Raw genomic sequence first — 22,374 nt, 5'->3', positions numbered from 1 at the left:
ACACAGGAGTTGACTGTTAAACACAAAGATTAAGATGCATGTGATACATGAAACTATGCATTCCTTTTCTGAACCCATTTCACTTTTTGCCTCTGCAGCCATGCATTCCATAATCTAAGTGCACTAACTTTTTTCTAAGTCACTTGCAAACACAGGGTGCTGCTTCATGCACCTTTCAGGTCAAGAGTTCTGCAAAGCAAACTAAATGATTTATCCTGAAACAATTCACTGCATTCCAACGAACAGTCACAGATTTATGTAGTCAAGCTTCTGGTTCAGAAATTAAGAATTGTCACCTAAATTTAGTACAGTAATAGTTCCTCACATTTCCAGAAGGAGTAACATTAATAATCATCAGAGCCTTAGAACTTTTTTAATGCCACTGGACATAGATACAGAGTTAAGTTAGTATTCATGCTGTTTTGTCCTTCAAACAAAAACTGCTCCTCRTATCTCAGCTAGATCTTTCCTGCCACCTGGGTCACTGCATCCATTTAAAGACTTACTGTCTTTTGGTACAGCATATCCTCTSAGAAACCCCATTATTTTATGGCAAGAAGCTGTTTCCTTTTTCAGTCTGTGAAAGCAGACATAGTTATTTCTTAGATTAACTCTTCAGCATCACACACACAGCTGAACAGAACATGGTACAAACTATGAAAGTTAGTCAGGTGTTTATTCAGCACAGCTAACAGCTTGGCAAATTAGCGCTTTCCACCAACACGAGGAGCAGAAACTTTCACTGGTTTCACAATCTTCTGCTTAGGCGCTGCCTTTGTGGGAGCCTGTAAAGAAGCATTAAAATATGAGTAAAGGGATGCAATTAATGGCATTCCTGAAAGTATCTCTACTTCACTCTTAATTACATCACCTAATTTCTGTCAAGAACCTTAAGATATTCACATCGTATCAGAATAATGTTAGCAGATTGTTACCACACGTATCACTGTACACCTCCAACACCTCCAAGGCAAGTAACATACTGTTACTTGTTGCTAAGTTAGAAGTAGTAAGTACACCCTAGCTCTCAATGTATTATTACAAAGTCCTTAGCTAGCTGGAGGTGTCACATCTGCTTACACAAGCTTTTAGCTATCAAATCTCTCAAATGGCCTCTAGTAAAGCAGTGCTTTTAGAGCAATTCTCTGAAAAGTTCATTCTATTCAGCTTTCATGCGTATTTAACTTTAGTACAAAAATTTTCAGCATGCTTCCAGATCAAAAGGGATAGAAAAATACTTCTTCCAAAAGCAAATGGGAGCTTCCAGTTAAGCACTCCAACAGTGGCTGTTGTTACAACATGGCATATTCCAAACAGACACTTCATGATTTCTATTCAACTACTCTATCTTACCTTTGCAGCAGAAACAGCTGTTTTCTTGGTTGCCTGTTTAGCCTTCTTGGCTTCTTTTGCAGCCCTGTTAATTGAGGGTAAAAAGATTAAATTATTCATGCCTGCACTTTTTTTTTTTTTTGTCTCATATGATTTTCTTCACAGTTAAGGGTTAAATCATTTCAGGTTTATCCTCTGCATTCAGTACCTCTGGAAAGATTATTACAAAGACAACAGAACTAGGTGCAACAAAAGCAGTATTTCCACAAAGGGAGAAGGAGAAACCCCTCTGCTGATACCATTTGTTGGCAAAGTATGCTGCTCTAGAGAAAGCCACCCAACAAAAGCTTTTAAAACATGAACTTCATCTAGAGTTTAAAGTTCTTCTAGAAAAAGCATTTATAATCATTGAAATGACTGACATAGCTCCAGTTACCCAATTTCTTACCTAATAGCCTGCTCTCTCTGCGCCTTTCGTACTTCAGGCTTCTGATTTCTTTTAGCCATAATCTCAGCTAAAGATGCACCAGTAATAGCCCTTTGAAACTTAACAGCACGGCGCGTGCGCTTCTTCTGTATTTCTTCCTAAAATGGCAGAAGATGAAGACAGACAGACAGCATCACAAGACACAACCAAAAGGCTAAAGACAAATACAGGAACAAGTTGCCATTAAAATTGAAGCCATTACAAAACTATACAGAAGTAGCAATGTTATACCTCGCTTTGAAAGTAACTTTAATTTCCGTATTTGCCAAAGCAAACTACTAGCTACCAATAAAAAAATGTACTTTCCTTTGTAGAATACATTAAAAAAAAAAAGAAGCACTTTAGAAAGAAATGCCAAAGCTCACCCTTGTGTAACCCTCAGAAAAAGGGGAAAGGGGAAAGAGAAAAAGACAAGTTTGATAGAATCCTCCAAAGAGGATTCAGTATTTCCCACCTGTTTTAAGTGGTATCACAGTGCTGGACAGTAGTATAAATTATCAAACATCAATTTTCTTTCTCTTAACTAGTAGAAGCTTTGACTTGCACACATGTAACAGCCTTTCTAGATGTGCATTTATTACGCAAATTCAGGTAAGAACAGTGAAAAATACATAGGTAAGCTCTACAACTAAGTTGTAGCCCAAAGTTTTCAAGAAGGTATGCAAACACTTCCCTCATCCTTTACTTCCCAGAGTATTTGCTTGAAAGTATGATCTACCAATCAATGCTCTGTGCTACCACCGCTCTAAGTTTACAAGTCCAAACGATTAAACTCCACAAGTTAAACAGCATTACTCATCTTTTGTAGTTTTTTTTTTAATCATATGCCATTAATACAAGTGTTCAAAGCTACTGAACCTACTGGGGTTCTGAATGGGCCTTCAAAAGCTGCTGTAATACAGATGCAGTACTTCTGTTGAACTGTTGCTTTATATTCATATTTAGTCTATATGGCTCTAACCATATAGACTCATATAAAGGCACTCACATTTGCAACATAACCAGAATGAACACTGGTCAGTAATATAGATCATGCAAACCTTGAAGTTACCTCTATTCCAATCAGACCAGTGACTACATTTTTCAGTGGGAATACTTTAGAGCAGTGTTGGTTGCTGCATACTTACTGACTGTCCTTTCTTGTGTTTACGCCTATACAGAACAGTCCAATTAATTTGACGGGGGTTTCTCTTGGAAAGGAATGCAGACTCACATTTTGCATTCAAGAACTGAAAAACCTGAGAAAGGAAATATTTTATATAAGCTTTGTTTTTATGAAAAGCATTTGTAGAATTTAAATTCACATATCAAGTAACTAACTCATTGTTTTTCATCACTGACTTTTTTATTTCTTTATAGCACACAGCACTCTTCCCAGCCAACTCTGTATTTTAAAGCATTCATTTTAATAAATAATTCATTTTAATGGAAAGTGCAGAAATATTAAGCCATTTCATTTTATAATGAAAAGAAAAAATGACACATCAGGTATCATTTATTCGCAGCACAACAAAACTTTTTTTTTTTTTGAGAAAAAGCTCAAATTACTACTTGCCTCCAATTGTGCACAGTAGTCCTGGTACTGTGAACAGTCATATCTAACATCATGTTTATCAAGTGTCTGTTCTTAAACTGTGCAGTTCTTGTATATGTAACTGAATCAAATAAGGAACACTTGAAGACTAATACTGCACCCAAGTCCTCCTTGGAATACAGCCTGTTAGTTACTGTTACAGTTTAAGAATAACACTAAGCAGAACAATTTATTATAAGCTATACAGTTCAAATCAAAGTTTAAACACGTTCCCAGGAGAGCATCTGAAGTTTCAGTTAGTCCACTTAGCCCTCAGTCTGCAGGATAGTCTCTGCATCAAGACGACTCTACTGGATATCGAAATATCAAGTCTTCASAGCTATCAATATAGTACCCGGGCGGCCCGGAAGGGCTCTGCTCACTGCTTTATCCCAGGGACCCGCATCCAGCAAACCGCAGCGGGTCGCTGCTCGCCCCCGCAGCTCCGGCACTAGCCGCGCTACCTCTCCGCGGCGCCCCCTCGCGCCCCGCACGGGCCGGGCCGGGCCGGCTCCCAGGACGGCCGTGGCGCCCGCCCGCCCGCCGACTGAGGCGGAGCGACACAGAGGCCCGGCCCGGCACAGCACAGCACGGCACGGCACAGCACGGCACCCCCCCTCCCCCCGCGCCCCTCACCTTGCCGTCGGTGCGGGCGTAGCGGCGCCCGTGGCCCGGGTAGATCTTGTACCCGCTGAAGCTGCACAGCTCGACCCTGCGCGGGAGAGAAGGGTTAGCGGGGACCGCGGGTCAGCCCCGGGAAAGGGCGCCGCCCCCCCGGGTCCATCCCCCGCGGCCGATGGCGGCGGATACCCCGGCGGCGGCAGGACGCAGCCGCCCCGGCCCTTACTTCATGATGGCAGCAGCTACGAGGCGGGCGGCGGCCGAGGCGAAGAGGAAGAGAGCATCATGGGAAAAGGCGTTCTAAAGCGCGCGCGCGGCATGCCGGGAGGCGCCCGCCGCGCTCGCGTCACGCGGCCGCCTCCTTCTCGCGGGGCGGGGCCGTCGACGAGGGACGCTCGGCGCCTCTCCTTTTTCTGTGATATTCGCCTAAAATTGTCCGGGACTGCGCCGGGCGGCCCCGCATGCCGCGTCGCTCATCTTAAAAAAAAAAAAAAAATTTCTACTCGCGGGTCAAGGCAGCCAATCGGCGTCCAGCGCCCGGTTGCCTGGCGTCGTTGCCGCTAAGCGGGAAGTATGGCGGCGCCAGGAGCAGCGGCGGCGGCGGCGGCGAGGGCCGAGGCTCTCTCGCCAGATGCGGGGGGTAAGGGAGGCGCGGAGGCGCGAGGTTCGCCGGGGCTGGGCAGCCGCCACGGAGCGGGCGCGGGGCGCGCGGAGGGGCTTTGCTCCGGTGGCCGGTGCGCGCAGTAGTGCGAGCGGGGCGCGCGGCGCACCCTGGGAGCTGTAGTGCGGCGGGCGGGCGGCGGCTCGCGGCGGGGCGCGCGGGGAGCGCGGCGCTCGGACTACGAGTCCCGAGAGCCCCTGCGGCGGGCGTCGAGCGCGGGCACCTCTTCCCCTGGCGGGGCAGGGCGGGGAGGCGGCGGCAGCGAGGGGCTCGCTGCGAAGCCCCCGAGGCTCTGGGAGAAGCCGGGGCCGCAGCCGAGCGCTTTGTTCTTAAGCGAGAAACATGCGGTACTTTTTCCCTGAACGTGCAAAGGCGAAGTGTGGCGGCTGCTGCTCGTACTGCTCCCTAGGCGGTGCTGCCCTTCAGAGCTCGGTGGGTTGTTGGGAACTCGAGAAGCAATGAAATGTAATGGGTCAGCAGAGATGCTTTTTGAAAAAAGCATAATCCCTACCTGACAAATTGGTGTGCCAAAAATGCGTCTCTCCATGCTTAGCATAACTAAACAACACATGCACACCGTAAGAATCTTCCTATATATTACCCGTGCTGGGTACAAGATCACTGTTCTTAAAATAGGCTGCTCTAAAAGGCAGGCAGGACTACTGAGCAGATAGTAAGGAATAAACAAGCACGAGAATGGTTTACGGGGAAAGGGTGCAAAATACAGAGCAGAGGGTRGACTTAACGGAAATAATTATTCTCAGATAGCATTATCATATGCACCCAGTGGTTGAAGTTCCCTATAGATGGCAACTCTTTTAACTCTCTATATTAACAGTTCTTGGCTGGAACATTTTACTGTCTGTTCCACTGATTAAAAGATATGCAGGCATATTTATAATTTGCTTCCACCCAAACATTACCTGTGCTGTAGCATGGCTGTATGAATGGATTCTTTGTTCTGACTTCTCACTAGCTRTGTTGCTGCAATATGTAGCATTTAGCCTGCCAGTGGAATTGGGAGAGACAAGCACCAAAATCCTGAGGCTATATGCACTGAAGGATTTGGACATTGAAGGCTTGGAGTGGAGTCACTGGCTCAGAATTAGATGCATTCTCTACATAATAAAATAGTTATATATATCAGATAAGGATTTGCAGCAGCCAAACTGCTAAAAGGAGGCATGCCTTAAAATAGCTGGCAGAAAATTTTAAAGAGAGTGTGTTGAACTTGAATTCAAAACTTAAATTCAACATAAGAAATGAACTTAAAGCATCTACATTGTGGTAACAGAGATGTGTCAGACTTGATCTGAAACCTTCTATTTGAGCTTGCCTAGATGGCACTGTCAAAACTGGAGCAAAGTAATATTTTTTTTTCTCTGASACAGAGAAAAGGGAAAAAGGAAATTGTAGGCTTTTATTCAGAATGATATTCTTTATCATTCATGATATGGAGGCTAATGTTCAGGTTTTTCYTCAAGCTGTCACATGGATATTTCACATTTCCAAGTTAAATGCCCTAATCTTTGAATGTTTTGGTAGAGCATTTAATGGCACTCTCTAGGAAAGTGAAATTTGTAGGTGTGCATCCTCATCAGGTTTCCCATGTTCTAACTAACCAAGGAGTGGATGCTACCTGCTCCTTTTCCAGACCTCCTCTCTCTTTCCAGACCTCCTTCTCCTCTCCCTCTCTCTCTCTCTCTCTCTCTCTCTCTCTCTTTTTTTTTTTTTTTTTTTTTTTTTTTTAACAGATGTGGTTGCTATTGTGCATGGAGTGTGATCTTACAGATGTGTACGGGGCATGTTCTGACTTTGCCTACTCAGAGCAGGAATTGAGATAGAGTGCCTCTATTCAGATACATAGAGGTCAAACTGCTCAAAACATGAAAACTTTGAGAAATTAAAAAAATTTAGGTGTCTATGAAGCTTTCACTTTAGATGTTTAAATTTTGGTCTTCTTCCCACTTCAGAGACTCTGGCTGTTATTTATGTGCCAAGGCTGTACTGGATTTCTTTAGTGGAACAGGGACTGAAATCTACATCATTCAGTAATTCTATCAGTTATTATATATTTGGTCTGAAATAATGAATTTGTTTCAGTTTTACTAATACAAATKAACTTCTTTCTACATAAATTATCTGTAGGCATTCTAAAACAAATCTTTTTATCTTACTTTGCATTTTCAATGCATGTTCTCATATATGAAGTGCTGAGGATTTTTTGTTTTGTTTTTTTTCTTCCAAGGCTTGGTRGTTAATTGGTCGGGTCAAGGGTTGCAAAAACTGGGTCCAACCTTACCCTGTGATCCTGATACTCATACTCTGATTCTGGATAAAAACCAGATAATTAAATTGGAACACCTGGAAAAATGCAGGAACCTGATGCAGGTCAGTGTTACTTGACTTGAATTTGATATGAAATAATGCAACTGTGATGCCAATTAAAATGTTTCTGCTTTAAGGCTGCATTTTGTATTTTTAAATTAGTTAGCAGTTACTGTCTTCATAGAAAAATAAATAATGCTAACTAAAATAGAAAGCTGTGTTTTCTGTGTATCCCTACAGTTGACAGTAGTGTAAGTTGTTTCCCTGGTTACCTAGGTAACCGAAAGTACGCTCAATAAATCCTTACTGGCTTGGGAGAAGAGGAATACTTAAAAAAGCCACTGACAGTCCTCATTCAGACACTTGTTTGCTTTTGAATACTTGATTTTTATAATGCTAGACATAATTTCATCTTTGTTTAAGTCTAAATATGCAGACGTGGATACATACTCTTTGGGTTTCTGAATCTTCACAGAGGAGGATTAGTAGCTGTAATTTGCAGAAAGACAAATTGCAAATGTTTAAGTGACTTAAAATGTTTCATAAAGTGTCACTCTAGAAAGAGGACCTCCACCTGTGGTGCTGTATCCTCTCACCAGGGTCTGGCTTCCTCCTGTGTTTGCATGCTTTGCAACTTAATCCTCTTCAATTTCCTCTTCTMTTCCTATGTAATTTGGTTTTGTTTTACTGTTTTTCCAAATAAGTTTTTGTTGTCTGTTTATAAAAAAGAAATAAATACCAGCCATTGTAAAAGCTTTCTCATACCACTTTCAGGTTATTCCTAAAATGTTAGATTTAGGATAGATCTGGGCAATGTAATCCATGATCAAGTAAATGTATACACATATCTGTATATGTGTGTGTGTATAAGCATAAAGACTTAAAAATGCACACTTACTAGAATGTACCTCTTGATAACTCTTGGAATGTGGTGCATGTTAATTTTAATTGACAGAAAGTGGTGGAAAGAAGCCCTTTGGAATAGGATGAAATACAAATAGCAGATACAAAAATGTGAAATAGGAGGGTTCTGTGTCGTCGTGTTAACCTGTCAAATATAAAAGCCCTCGTGTTGCTAGTGCTTATACTTAATGACAATACTAGCAACAGTCCATTGAAATTCATGAGGCTGGTAATGGTAGCAATGTTAAGCATATTCATGATGCTTGCAAAAATCGGAGTATAGTCCAGCAGAGACAAAGCTGTACAAATCCAAATAGTTGTCACTGAAAGTGCCTCTAGGTAGACATGAAGAAGTCACCTGAATAGTTTCTAGAGCCAGGCTAAACTGASGTAGGAGAAGTGAGTTTTGTAGCAATTTCCACCCAGCCCTCCTCTCTCTTTTCACCCTGGGCAACCTGATAATTCTGTTAATGTAGGAGCTTATTAAATTTTAGTTTATACTTTTGTTTAGCCATCAAAAAAGTAATTCTGAGGTTCTCTGTTCTGCATTTGAAATACACCATCAATTTTATTAGACTTACTGTGCATTTGCAGTTCCAAGTAAGTTCAATAGAATGAATCTGAAGATGTTCTTAAATAACATTAAATAAATGGAAAAGCTTAAACTTGCATAACTGATACACAGGATTGATTGAAACAAAGCAGTTATAATAATTTTATTGTGTAGTGTTTGCATGTTTAATGTCTAGCAGTATATTTRTTGTAGACTTCCTCTTCTGAATTCTTGATTGCTAGTGCTAATGTCTGCTAAGTCAGGACTTATAGGTTCATCCTTAACTAGTTTGTGTTTTACRATTCTGTTACCACTTAGCAAAAAATGAGTTCTGCTAACTGGTTTTCTGAGATTGATGTAAAATGTATTTCATCTTCTGCCATGCTGGCAGGTTGACAGTAAGTATGACTTCACAAATGACACAACAATTTGAGAAATGACTTGGCAATTCGATTAAAAAACTTACTTAATATGAAACAATTCCTCATAARTTTTCTTTCTTTTGTCAGCTAATGCTAGGAGGATTCCTCTAAGTTTGCAGCATGAATTGTGAAGACAACTTTCATTGATTAGTAACTCATTTCCTGGCTCTTGCCATTTCTTGTGCCTCGGTTACTATTTGCATGAAAATTGAAAATACAGATGGAAACTATTTCTGTTGGAGGGGATTTTTAGCCACTAAAAATAAAAGCTGGACCATTGTGTCTGTAGAGCTTAATAGTTGAAACTGTTTCTTTTGTTTGTGTGTCAATCTGCAGCTATCTGTAGCCAACAATCGTTTGGTACGAATGATGGGTGTAGCAAAACTGACTAAGCTCCGGGTGTTAAATTTGCCTCATAACAGTATTGGGTATGTGGAAGGGCTGAAGGATCTGGTGCACCTGGAATGGCTGAACTTGGCAGGAAATAACCTGAAGGTAAAGTATTTAGCCTTTTTACATTTTTCCAGAATATATTGTGGTGGAAATTTGGAGAATGCTGGGAAGAATATTTTTACAAGGTTTTATTCTGTTCCACTTCAAATAAATCTGAGGGTTTTTTCTGTTTCTAATGGGAACAAAAATTAAAGCTTTGTGTCTGCTAGTATAGGAAATATAGGACAAGTATAGGACAAGAATTGTCTAGGGTGGAAAAAAAAGTGATTTAATGTCAAAATGTAATGAGAATTGGAAAATTGTCCCAAAATAGAAGAGAAGTCGTCTCTTTAAAAGYAAACGATGTAGAAATACAGTTAAATTCATTTGTTTTTTGAATTACTTGTYCAGTATTTTTAGCTTCTATAATGATTTCTAAATGTTGATACCTATTTCTGTTTAATGACTAAGCAAGAGTTACTGTAATCGACTCTCTTTTTTCTTAAATAGGCCATTGAACAAATCAATTGCTGTCTATCTCTTCAGCATCTTGATTTATCAGACAACAACATATCTCAGTTAGGAGATCTCTCCAAGCTTATATCTCTAAAGGTAGATACTATTTATATCTGTTTTTGTGGCATTCTTTACAAAAATAAATTTACTTGGAAAATTGCTGCATGGAAAAGCATTAATTATTCAAATGCCAGCACTTAAACACTTTCAGTTAATCACCATAACTTCTGCATGGAAGAATTAAGAATTCCTTCCTATGTTTTCAAGATGCAGAAACTGATAAAGTGATTCATGTGTGGTCACTATGATTTTGACCAATATAGATTGTGAGATCTTATTCCTAGCTGTCAGTTGTCCTGATCCATGACTTAGGACAAGAGAAAGCRTATGATGATAACTCTTTCACTATTAATTCATATAGAAAAAATATTTCTAAATCTATGTTTTGTAACTTTGTATGTACTTTAATTCTACATGTTATGATAATAAAATTTTGCTTTAAAATATAAAAATGAATTTTTCCTCACTGGAATAAGCAGAAAAAATGTTTTGATGACACCATGATTCTTCTGTTTGGTGTATATTCTGCACATTAATCAAACAGGCATACATTTCATCATTAAATTTTTATTTTATAGACTCTATTGCTGCATGGAAATATTATAACCTCACTTCGTACTGCCCCTGTTTGCCTACCTCAGAATCTGACTGTTTTTTCTTTGGCAGAAAATGAAATCAGAGACTTAAATGAGGTAAGGCGTAGAAGATATGTTGCCTTGTCTTTAGGTAGACTGAAGGGAGACAGTTGGATAATTCTTTTAATGTAAAAAGTGGCAAGGGTGTAAGTAAAATGGGCTTTCTTCTTTGAAATAACCCATGCTTATCCTTGAAATGAACTCTTTTTTATTCAGAGATGTCAGAAATACAATCTGAAAATTAAATTCATAGAATACTTTTCATGATTGCCTAGAGACTGAAAACTGAGCTGATAAGCTGCAGGCAGCCCCTGCAGCAGCTAATCTGCTTAGAACAAAGGTTTAAAATACACTTGTTGCAGCTGAACTTTTGGGGCTCACGTCTTGTTTTATCTCTTTACCAAGAACACGTAAGAGAAACATATATTCTGGCTGTGGTTTTGGRAAGCGGTGGTGCTAGTGTTTTAAATAAGTAGTAGCCAAAATTGTCAGGCTTGCATGCTGGAAGAACATCTTATTTTTATGATAGATTTTTCTCTTTAGAATAGAGCAGTGTTTCTCAGCTTTTTGGTGTGCATTTGTTTTGTCAACATCTCCATGCCTGCTGTAGTGAGTGTATGAAGTAGTAGAAATGTTACAGTTTTCTATACATCATGCCAACACCTACATTTTAAGAGAAGCTAATACTTTCCAAGGGCTGTAGCAGTTACAGGAGAATTAATAGGAAAATAGCAATAGTTGATAGTTGCGCCTTTAAAAATACTCATGTTCAACAGGCAAATGGGATTTTCAGTGTATTTGTAATTATATTATTTTGTGTGGGATGTTTAGCCATAAGCAGCAGAAATGTGGTACGTTCTGTAAGCATTCAGTCATTCTCTTCAGTTAACAAAGATACTACATTTTCTACAGGTTTCTTTCCTGGCTTCTCTTCCTCAATTGGAACAATTGTCTGTTATGAACAATCCTTGTGTGATGGCCACACCTTCGATCCCTGGCTTTGACTATCGGCCATATATTGTCAGCTGGTGTCTGAACCTTAAAGTTCTTGATGGATATGTGATTTCTCAGAAGGAAAGGTAACATTATGTTTTTAAATCCTTAAAAGTATTGAATGCAKTTTGGCTAAACTGAAGTTCTGTTTTTATATAATAAAAAATGGAAACGTGCAAATGACATGAAATAGTATTTGTCTTGCTAATACCCATATGAGATATAGCCCAATTAACATTATTGTTTTTGTGAGATTTTTTCATCTGTTACACTGGAATTATTCTGTAAAAATACAAGTTTGTTTAAGCAGAAATATAAAGTTAAAGGATATTTTATTACTAGACTCAAAGAAATACTTTAACAAATTGGTATCAAGTTATCAGCAGTCTGTTATCCCTTCCAAGCTTACAACCTCTCTGACTCTTCAGATTGAGGAAAATCAGCAGATATTAAAAGTACAGTTTTGGGGAAGGCTCAAACRTACTCTCTGATAAAGTATCTGACTTGCTTGCCTGTTTTTAGATCTGGGATGTCCTTTATCAATTAGTTAAATTTCATTTGGCTTACATGACTTCTTACTAAAGCATTATATCACTACAGTGATATGTATGTACTGACATACATATACTACAGTGTATGTATGTCAGTACAGATGTCGTCTTAAAATTCTTGACATTAAAACAGTCCAACTATATAAAYTTTTCCAGAAAATATCCACATTATCCAGCATAAACACGTTCTAATCCAACAGAACAGAGTCCAAGATGTACTGCCCTATTTTCCCAATTAATAGAAGTTAAATTAAAGACTTAACTTTTTGGTTAAATACAAAGAATTCCTGTTTCTATTTCACCATCTAACAAAGTTCACAACTCACCTGCCTGTAAGATACCTACAAAAAATGTTTATGACCAGTGCTGYCTGATTAGTTCAATAGCAAGATATAAAAATAGCTCTCTCTCTGGGGTTTTCTGTATTAGGTCACATTTTGAACACTTAAGTTACGGATGGGTTATATTAAATGTTCCCAAGCTGAAGAATATTTCACTTAGAATCAGGTTTTAGTTATTGAATACTCTCAGTATAAGATTTGCTCTCTATGGCTGTTCTGCATGTATATATGAACTTTTCCATTTCTGTGAATGTTTTTGTGGTACATTCATTCACACAAATGTGTATTCAGTGCTCAAAGACACATGTAGATAAAGCAGAGGCTGCTCAGTGTTTCTYGGAGGTCTTTTCTTTTTTAACTCTCTTTGTGTGAAGAATCCTTTACTCACTGTGCTGGTAATGAAAATCACAGACCMTCTTGGTACTGCTCGTGTTCCAAGTTTAGGTTAGAGTTGTAGATTAGCTCTTAGGTGCCAACGAGAAGAAGAGTAATCAAAGGAAAGTTAGGATTTTTGTGAGAGGTATTAATGATGATCCTTTTTCTCCTTGCCAGTTTGAAGGCAGAATGGCTCTACAGTCAAGGTAAAGGAAGATCATATCGGCCTGGACAGCATGTTCAGCTAGTCCAGTACTTAGCTACTGTTTGTCCTCTTATATCTACATATGGTCTTCAGACTGAAGAGGATGCCAAACTGGAAAAAATTTTGAGTAAGCAAAGGTGAGAACTTTTTGTTTCTCCATTGTTAGAAAGCTTACTTGGAAACATAATTATATGTATCATTTTGTGTTGGATAAAATAGCATTTCCTGTTAAATATTTAAAGCAACATTGAGGGCTGGAGATGGGGAAAAGAGCAAGGTCACAAGATGTAGCCTGGTGGTGACTGAGAAGCAATACAGCTTCGGAGAACATTTTGCTGCTTACTGGGCCATYTAGAGGCAAATTCTTTATTTTTCAATCTGTGCTCTATCAGAGGAAAAGGGATTTGTGGTAGGGCTATGTTTAAAATAAAATACCTAACATACTGAGACTTATACCATGCAAAAAAAAGTGAGGAAAACTTGAAAAAAATACCTGAAATTAACTTATGTTCTTACTGTAAATTAAGACCATTGTGGTATGCTGCATGAATAGCCACTTTTGTGGTGTTAGTGTGTTCTTTTGTTTGTTTWCGGTTAAGATTGTCCTTTGAGAGATACTGTTCTTGATGATGCACTTGGCAGGCTCTATACAAGTCCCAAATGTCTGGCCTCTGTTAGCAGAGGCCACTGTGGAGCCTACTGGCTCTGGCAGCAGTGGCTGTTTGGCTAAGGTCTGCTCAAGTAAATTAAGGGAGTTACAGTGCTGCACTGTCTTCCCATTAAAAGATGAACTAATTGAGATTGAAAAACAGATGCTTAAAAGGCACCCTTTTTCTCCAGGAGCGCTATTGACAACCTTTTGTGCAGAAAGGTCAGGGCAGGAGACTCAACTCAAGGGAGCAAGCTAGACAGGTGGCATAGTCTGGGTAGAAAGTTTGGCAATGGAAGTGTTGGGGTTACAGCAGACTGGCATCTCATCCAAGAGGACTGGCCTTGGGAGCGTCTAGAAGAAGAGGAAGTTGCTGCGTGCATTGTCAGCATGGGTGGATATCTAGGGGGAAGTTGTAAAAAGTGTTGGGACAATTTCAAGGAGAAAGATGGAAATTTTATCATCTGTTTATGTTCTTATTATACTAAGTGCTGTGACATTGACATCATGCTCCTGGGAAGAATTCAGAAAGTTGGCTTGCAAGTTATGACTTTTTAAAAAGTTATCGTTGTTAAGGCAGTTGGGTTTTCTGACATCTACCGCATGATTTTTCAGTTTATCTGAGTTGAAACTGTCTCCATGTTTTGTCAGATTATAGAGGATGATTGTATGCTTGCAGTAATATTCTCTTTGTCAATTAGTATTAGAATTTTGTCCCCCARGTAACAGGGACACCCTTTCCTTGATTCAGTTATTTTCAAATATAGAATACTCTCCCTCCATTACTCAAACTCGTCTATACATACAAGCATAGTGTATCCTACAACAGACACTTAAAATATTTGCATACCTTGCTTGTGCATACAACTACTTTATAGTTATCAGTCTATAGTCAGAATTGCATGCCAGATTCTTCTTCTTTTCTGATGCATGTACTTGTAAGAAGGAGAAAGGAGCAAGAAGAAGGGGAACAGGAGCAACCTAAAATGCCTGAGAACTGTGGCAAGAAGCCAAGTTATGCAAGTCCCTATTTTGTAAGTGGTCCTGTTAGTATGTCGTAGGTGTAGAGATCTCTCTAACTAGCCTCTTGGAATGATTTGATCAAATAAAAGTAGTATCTTTTAGATGCCTTCTGTGTCAAAAAAGTTTAAAAGAAATACAAAATCTATTGGAACTCTGTGCTTAGGCTCCACCAGAGGCAGTTGATGCATCAAAACCAAAACGAAGGACCGCCTACATCTTCCGCTCCCAACAAAGCACTGACAGTTACATGTGAACACAGCACTCYGGCCCAGCCACCACAGATAGTTCTTGAAAGTGGTAAGATGCAAATATTGACCTGTTTTCTAACTTGGGGAAGTAAACAAAATATTTTTTGAAGATAGTTAACCTTGTGGAGAGAATTCCAAAACAAAGCTCTTTATTAATTATTATTAATATTTATTTATTTAAAGTTAGTTATTAGTTTGGGGAGATTTTGAACTGAAGGAATACTTTGTTTTCTAACAATATATCACTTATTCATATCTTGAAATGCTAACAAGATTATTCATTAGGCAATAAATGAAAGCCAGTAAGCTAGTAAGTTGCTACTTTGACTGTTGCATCTGATTAAAGTGTAATTTCTCTGGAAAGGCTGTGATAAATAATTTACTGTGATAAATAATTATTATCCCTACTGTTACATAGACTCTAATTATTAGCATTTTAAGTCTTATTTAAAACAAGTATGAATCTCTGTGTATTAAAATAGGGTATGTTATTGAAATACCATGCCATTTTTTTTAATATGGCTTCCTGCCTGTCTAGAACCTGTCATTCAGAAGAATTCTTGGGTTGGACCAAGTGCAAATGATGATCATTCCTATGCAGTAAAGAACACTTTTCCTCTTGAAAGAAGTTGTCGCAAGGAGCTGTACCTTGAAGATATACAGACTGATGAGGATAAACTAAACAGCAGCCTTCTATCCTCAGAGTCTACGTTTATGCCGGTTGCTTCAGGATTGTCTCCACTGTCTCCTACTACAGACCTGAAACTACATGGAATCAGTTTGGACCTAGAGGAAGATGGCAATACAGTAATTGAATCTGTGAAAGATATTAATAGGGAAGAACAAACTCACAAGCAAGAAGAAGCTTTTTGGGTTACACGAGAGCACTTCAACAAAACAGCGGAAAGTATGGAAACTGAAGAGACTATTAAAGAGAGTAAGTTGTTGTCGTCTCCTGGTCCGGTAACAGCTAACCTGACTGCTAATAGGTGCAACAGTTCAGCATCCTGTGAAGATCACATTCTGTGTAGCCACCCCAGCACATCACTACATGCTGAGTCAATAGTTAGAACTCTTTGTTCTGACCAGATGGCAGAAAAAAATTCTGATTTGTTAGCTGGTGTTAATGAAGGTGCAGCTGAGCTGCAACRAATGACTAAAGCAGCTACAAAGCTGCAAGCCTGCTGGAGAGGATTCTACACAAGGAACTACCATCCTCGAGCCAAGGAAGTACGGTATGAAATTCGACTAAGCAGAATGCAGGAACACATCGTTTGCTTAACTGATGAAATAAAAAAGTAAGTTGAGGTTTTGCTGTGTATTTTCAACTCTAAATGAATATAACCAGTCTTTCAGAATAGGTCTAAACTGGTCTTGCACACAGTAGCTCCTAGTACTAGGAATATGAAAATGTGATTACAGCAGAGCATCAGTTCCTGTAAGATATGCATGAACATGCACATAACTTCTCATCTTCTCAGTGTGTCCTTTATGAATGAGTTGAGTTAGAAGAAATATTTCTATTCTTCTAGTTCCAGGACTTGGGTATTTCAGTGCGTAATCAAAATAACAGTTGTAAAGTGTGACTTTTTAACTTATTTATTTTTTTGACTTGTCTTCTGGAAATTAGAGAGCCTGTAAATTAAATTTCAGTTTTAAGAGTTATTCTACTGTCACTGATGAGAGGGATTCTCTCTGCCATGCATGATACAATTTTAAAATGTGATTCTGTTCTTGGTTCTGTTTTTTGATCGTATGTATCCATATTTGGAGATCATTATAAATTGAGAAACTTGATAAGATATCAGTTGAGGATTTAGTTAATATTGGATGTTGATGACAAGACAAATTACAGTAGTGGCGAAATGTTTGGCTCTGCGCTATCAATGAGCTGTATGTGAGCAGGTATTCTTTATGTAGACTTGTTGGTCTCATTACCCAAATGTTGCTTACTTAAGCTGCATATCTTTGGACATGTGTTTTTGTAGACTAAGAAAAGAAAGAGAGGAAGACAAGATTCAAAGGCTTGTACAGGAGGAGGCAGTCAGATTTCTTTGGAACCAGGTAAATAACTTTAGTCCTCTTAATTTTTGTACTTACAAATGAATTCAGAAAACATTTCATTCTGCAGATACTGAGGTGACAATGAATATGGTTTGTCTTTTCAGTGATAACCTGGGTAGCTTATTAGGRTGTAACTGCCATATTGTTTGCTTTATTAGTATTCTGGAGAAAAAGAGCAGTAAACACAATAAACTGTTGGTGTTGCTAAATGCTAAAATATAGCTTGGAATGAGAAGGACAAAATGCAAGGAAAGCTAAATAAGCATAGTAGATCTGTGAGGAATAATATGATTGCTAGATGCCCACAAAGTGCCAAGCTATGTTGTCTGTGGACAACTCGGTTCTAAAGCAGAAAAGTTATTAATACATCTTTTAACAAGCTCTTCTTCCAAAACCCTAGGCAGATTGCTTGCTTAAACAAGGATTATTCCATAAACATGCTGCATCTTTTCCYTTTTTAGAGCAGATTCCTTTTTTTCTTCATGTACTTGAACTGGAAGACTTGTGTCATTGTTGGACACCTAAATTGTTTTAAAACCTGTTATTTAACAGTGGGAAGAGTGTATTTTCCTTTCTTTAAGGTATTACGGACTTTCTGATAGTTCACTTAATCTTAAATTTTATACCAGAACTTTGTTGCTGATTACAAAAAATCCTTCAGAAATCAAAGTACTTTTCATATTGTGTTATATAATGATATCCTCTCTATCCTTTACAGGTTAAATCCCTTCAACAATGGCAGCTTTCAGTGACCCAAAATTTAGGTGCTACTTTGCAACCTGGAGTCCCTTCAGCCAATACTTTTTGTCCTTCTGAACCATCTCTTCGATCATCCACACTTCAGCAAGAAACCTCGACAGATGTTAGTTCTGCTTGGTTAATTCCAGCTAGTGATGCTCCTCAGGAAAAATCTGTACTGCAGTTCCCAGATTCTGGTTTTCATTCATCTGTAGCTGATCAWACTCTTGCAAGTGACTTGTGTAGCTCTGAAAAGAGTTTTACAGAAAGAGCTGAAAGTTCTCTTTCTATGGAAACAGTCAAACAGTGTGGCAGTTCTGTTTCAGATTATCCTTCCGATGTAGAGGATGGCCAGGGGGAACACGGGGAAAGTAAAGAGAGCTCTACTAGTGAGCAGGACAACAGTCTTCTACAACAATATTTGAAATCTGTTCAGCAGCTGGAAGAGGCTGATGATGGAACAAATTGTGACGGTGGAACAGAGGGTAGTGACCAACAGATTGCTATTTCAACAGAAAACCAAGATTTTTCTTCTGATACTGTCTCTGTAGATGTCCCTCAGGGTACACCTTCCCCTGCACGAGGTGAAATTGGTCAGACATCAGAAAGCTACAAACTGAATTCAGGAATAGTAGAAGGGAAGCAAACAGACTGTGATTCTTCATTTCAGATGCTGCATGTTGGCATAGCTGTATAATAAATGCAGTCCTATGAAGGACAAGGGATTCCATTTCATTCTTTTTTTTTTCTTTTTGTTTCCTCGTTTATACAAAATTTACATTTTTGTGTGTGTGCTGTTTTGGATTTTAGACTTTTGTTACCGATTTATGTTTTAATTAGCGGTTTCTGATCTTGCTGAAGACTAACACTAACTATGCTAACTTCAAATCAGCAAAGCTCTTTGTAGTGGTCATGATGCACTTTATTTTTGCATATCTAAATGATACCTTAATAACTGGGTTCCATGAAATAAATTCTGAAGATCTTGGGGATATTTGCTGTAAACTCAGTTCAATGATTGTGTTAGTGAATCTTTGAATTTTTTTCTAAAAAGCAGGCTTGAGTTCTTACGCTGTGAAAAGAAGGAAGCAATGTGGGAAGAAACTGAGCCAGTATAGACAGTCTGTGTTTGTATGGATACAACCTGAGAAGAAAGATGAAAGTAGTTCTTTCAGACCTTTTGTTGACTTTAACAGGAGTAATTTTGTCAGTGTTTCAAAGATGGGTTTTCTCAAGGCAGTGTTCCAAATCAGTGACTTCTACTTGTCCTTTAGCTCAGGTTGCTGCCAAGCAATTAGGTTAGTTAGAGGCACAGAAACAGACTTAAAGGAGTCTACCCTGAGGAACTTCAAACAAATTTTGGCCTTTGTTTTCCCTGGGGTTTAATTTTCTTATTCTTTCTCAGGTAAGACACAAAGTGGAACCAGTAACAGACTTTATTTAATAAAGAGTTTCAAAAGAGCTTGTGAGCTGGGAACATACTTTTCAGGACTGCACTGCTGGGTTACACTAGCAGACTTGGTGACATGTAATTGGCCTCCAGAAGGATGCCACTCTCATCTTGGGACTGGGATCTGCATGASTTCTAAGACATCAGTGTGTTTGATGGATCACAACTCCTTCTGTCTTCAGGTATAAATATTAAATGTCACGAGTTAAAACTATTCCTTGTCATTTCTGCTGGGTTTATTGTTTTTCTTTTTTTTTTTTTTCCATATGTTCACTAGTTGACGTTCTAATTAGATGCAGATAAAAAGCAGTGTTTCTTGTCCTTTGGTGAATGTGCAAGTTACCCAGGCAATGCTTTCCACTTAAGGTCTAGGCAAGTAATAGGGTTTGTATTTTGCTTAGCCATTGCTATATTCTTTTAATTAAAAATGATCAGTTGTCTTAGTATGCCACAAAAGTGATAAGGGAATTGGTGATGGACATTAGTAAAACAAAAATCAGCTGACCTACAGAAGTAACAACCTCAGTGCTGTATTTTTGTGGTATGAAAGATCAGTGCCTCAACAGTTTGCTTGTGTTAGTTGCTCTGAGGTCAAGAGTGTAATTCATAGAAATGCAAATATGAAGGATCATATCCTAAGTCTCTGAATCCACAGATTTTAACTTTTGGTGCTACTGTGTCATTGAAATCAACTAGTATTTTTTTAAAGCAACTCTTCTGACCATATTACAATATAAAATTGTTTAATTTTTGTAAAAGCCTTGGTTACTGTCTGTTTTGGGTTCTGAGCTGAAATTTACCCCTACTCAAGAGTTTGGCATGAGGCCAGCATAACAAATTCTCAGAAATAGACTTCATTGAAAACATAAGTGGTCTATTGGACTTCTACCAGCTCTCTCTCTGCCCAGTGGTGAAGTTCACCTTGAAAGAATAAGCTTACCTTTGTAGATACAGTACTCATCCTCTTTTTCTTTATTTCCTCTGAAAGTTCAAGGAGATTAACTTTGCAGGAGAGTTGTTACTGCAGTCAAGCTGGCATTTGAGTGTTGTTACCACAGATAAGAGCATTAAAAAAAGAAAAAAAAACTCCAAGGTGGTAGATTTTTAATGTGCTGTCTTTCGAACCCAGCCTACTTTACAGTCTATTTGTAGCATAACAGTATTCATAATTACATCTTAGGGTTTGATTTTGTTGTGCTCTGTAGATACCCAAATTAGCTTGGATGCTGGAAGTGGTACAGTTACATTAAGGTTTCACACCATATAATCACACCACACCGTGTGTTGAGAAGTGTGTAGGCTTCGTGGATGTGCCGTTGTCCTCTGAAGGAGATCAAAGTTCTCAACTTTCATTTAAGTTTGCCACTCTTGGAAATCTCTGCAATTTACAGGATTTGGCTCTTTGACTGTCTATCTGTTATAATCTCATGTAGCACCTTAAAGAGCCTTTCTTTAGTTTTTTGAGAGAGAAATTATTTCTGTCTGCAACAGTTGTTGAATCAGGCTCTGGAGGCAGCAGCTGGGCAGAAGGAACAATGAGTTCTCTCTCTAGTGGCAGAGTGCTGGATTAGCATGTGTAAGACTAGGAAAAATTGAACTGCTATCTGGATAAAAACTATCACTTACTGAAAATGCTGAGACACTACAAATATTTTGTTATTTTACATTGTACCTCTTTTGCTGCAAAATTAGAGGAGAAACAGTTTCAATGTTGGAAGTGTCAAAGGATGATAATTTGATAAAAGTAATTTTTCATGGAAGCCTGAGAAGTTTCTTGACATTTTCTCTGTTCATAGGGCTTAAAAAAATAAATGCATGAAGACTTGTTTTAAATAATGCCTGGATCAGCTGTTGGCTTTTTTGACTTGCAGTTTGGTGTATCCARAATTGATTTTGTGAAGATACAGAAAAAAGTGTGCCAACATACTCAGCTTTATCCTATCACTTTTTGGGAAGCTTTGAAATACAAAAGATCATTTTCTGATGTTGTGAAATATATCTTGCATGTGTAGAAGATCAGTTGCCTAAATATAGCATATAGAAATCATACAGAAAGTTTTGGATTAGTTTTTACAAGGTTAAAAGTAATTAGTTTGTACATACACAAAATATTTTTGTCTCAATCATTAAAAATATATACAGGGAAAGGGATAATGAGGGTATACATTAGAAAAACACAGAGTTAAATTTGATGTATGCTTAAAATATGACTTCTTTCAGTCCACACTGAGCTCTCAAAGAATCACTTTATGGAAGTACCATAGTTTAATTTATGGTTTAATGTTTATTCTTRCTTGTCTGAATAGGACTTGAAGTAGGTAATGTTTTTCCTTGGATGTGTATACACAACTCCTTTTGGAAATTTCATAAAGGAATCAGAAGGCCTAATGTATGAAAATCTATGCCTGTAGCTTTCCTGTTACAAAATACATCTTCAGTACTTCCCTTCTGCAGAGTTTTATATTCAACAGAAGAAAGTGCTTACTGTTTATGGTTATTTGTCAGACAATGTTGTCAGCTCTGCCATGAGTACAGTTAAGTGCTTCCTTATTTGCTTCAGTAAAATTAGTCAAGCTTAAATAGAGAGATCAGGCTATCTAAACTGATAAGCCAGCACAACTGGTTTCTGTCCAGAGTGAAATAGTTGGCATGCACACACACACGTGCGCGCGCGCGCACACACACACACACAGAACTTTGTGAGCTAGTGTGTGGCAGAAATGGCTCTGATACGTTCTGAAGGAGGGGATAAAGGGGAAGAGAGAGATGCATTTACGTTTTTTTTTGTTGTTGCTTTTAGGTTTAGCCTTTATTGATGATAATATCAACTCTGTTATGATTGGTAGTTCTTTTTTTTTTCTTTTTCCTCACAATTGTGTTATGGTTTACAGATGTCTCATTCTTCCATGTAATCAAGCATGCAGTTTTTCTATGTGTTTCTCTGTATGTAGAATTTGATAGACATTGTGGAGATAATAGTTTGAAAAAAAAATAGAAGAATATCATGCAAGAAAGCCTGTTAACATTTTATATTTCGATTCCTTTTTTTTTTTTAAGGTACGAGGAGGACAGTGAGTCCTCTGTATGTTAGATAACCTTTCAAAAGAAAAAAAAAACAAGAAAATGCCTCATTAATGCAAATAGGTACATTTATTTTTCTGCTTTCTTCCATGGAGTGTGTTCAATAGTCACAACTCTATTCTTCCTGCCTAAA

At 38.5% G+C, this 22,374-nt stretch overlaps 2 protein-coding genes across 2 annotated transcripts; one reads left to right on the top strand and one right to left on the bottom strand.

Annotated features, from left to right (window-relative positions):
- Positions 1–657: 657 nt before the first annotated feature.
- RPL24 (ribosomal protein L24) lies at positions 658–4,332 on the bottom strand. Its single transcript, XM_085319454.1, has 6 exons — positions 4,240–4,332; positions 4,029–4,104; positions 2,947–3,057; positions 1,781–1,917; positions 1,354–1,417; positions 658–785 (listed from the first exon to the last, which is right to left on the bottom strand). The coding sequence occupies exons 1-6, from the start codon at positions 4,242–4,244 to the stop codon at positions 705–707; spliced, it is 474 nt and encodes a 157-aa protein (XP_085175580.1). The 5' UTR covers positions 4,245–4,332; the 3' UTR covers positions 658–704.
- A 44-nt stretch (positions 4,333–4,376) lies between these two features.
- Positions 4,377–22,208, top strand: CEP97 (centrosomal protein 97). Its single transcript, XM_085319391.1, has 11 exons — positions 4,377–4,653; positions 6,923–7,065; positions 9,217–9,375; positions 9,823–9,924; positions 10,467–10,580; positions 11,436–11,602; positions 12,961–13,125; positions 14,824–14,957; positions 15,447–16,206; positions 16,897–16,972; positions 17,691–22,208. Exons 1-11 carry the CDS (start codon positions 4,587–4,589, stop codon positions 18,405–18,407), a joined length of 2,604 nt encoding a protein of 867 aa, XP_085175517.1. The 5' UTR covers positions 4,377–4,586; the 3' UTR covers positions 18,408–22,208.
- Positions 22,209–22,374: the final 166 nt, after the last annotated feature.

This window comes from Rhea americana, unplaced genomic scaffold, assembly GCF_003343005.1.
Source record: "Rhea americana isolate MKP2758 unplaced genomic scaffold, rheAme1 scaffold_118, whole genome shotgun sequence".
NCBI classification, from domain to species: domain Eukaryota; kingdom Metazoa; phylum Chordata; class Aves; order Rheiformes; family Rheidae; genus Rhea; species Rhea americana.
Note: the sequence above shows the minus strand (reverse complement) of the source record. Positions and strands in the feature narration are given on the sequence as shown.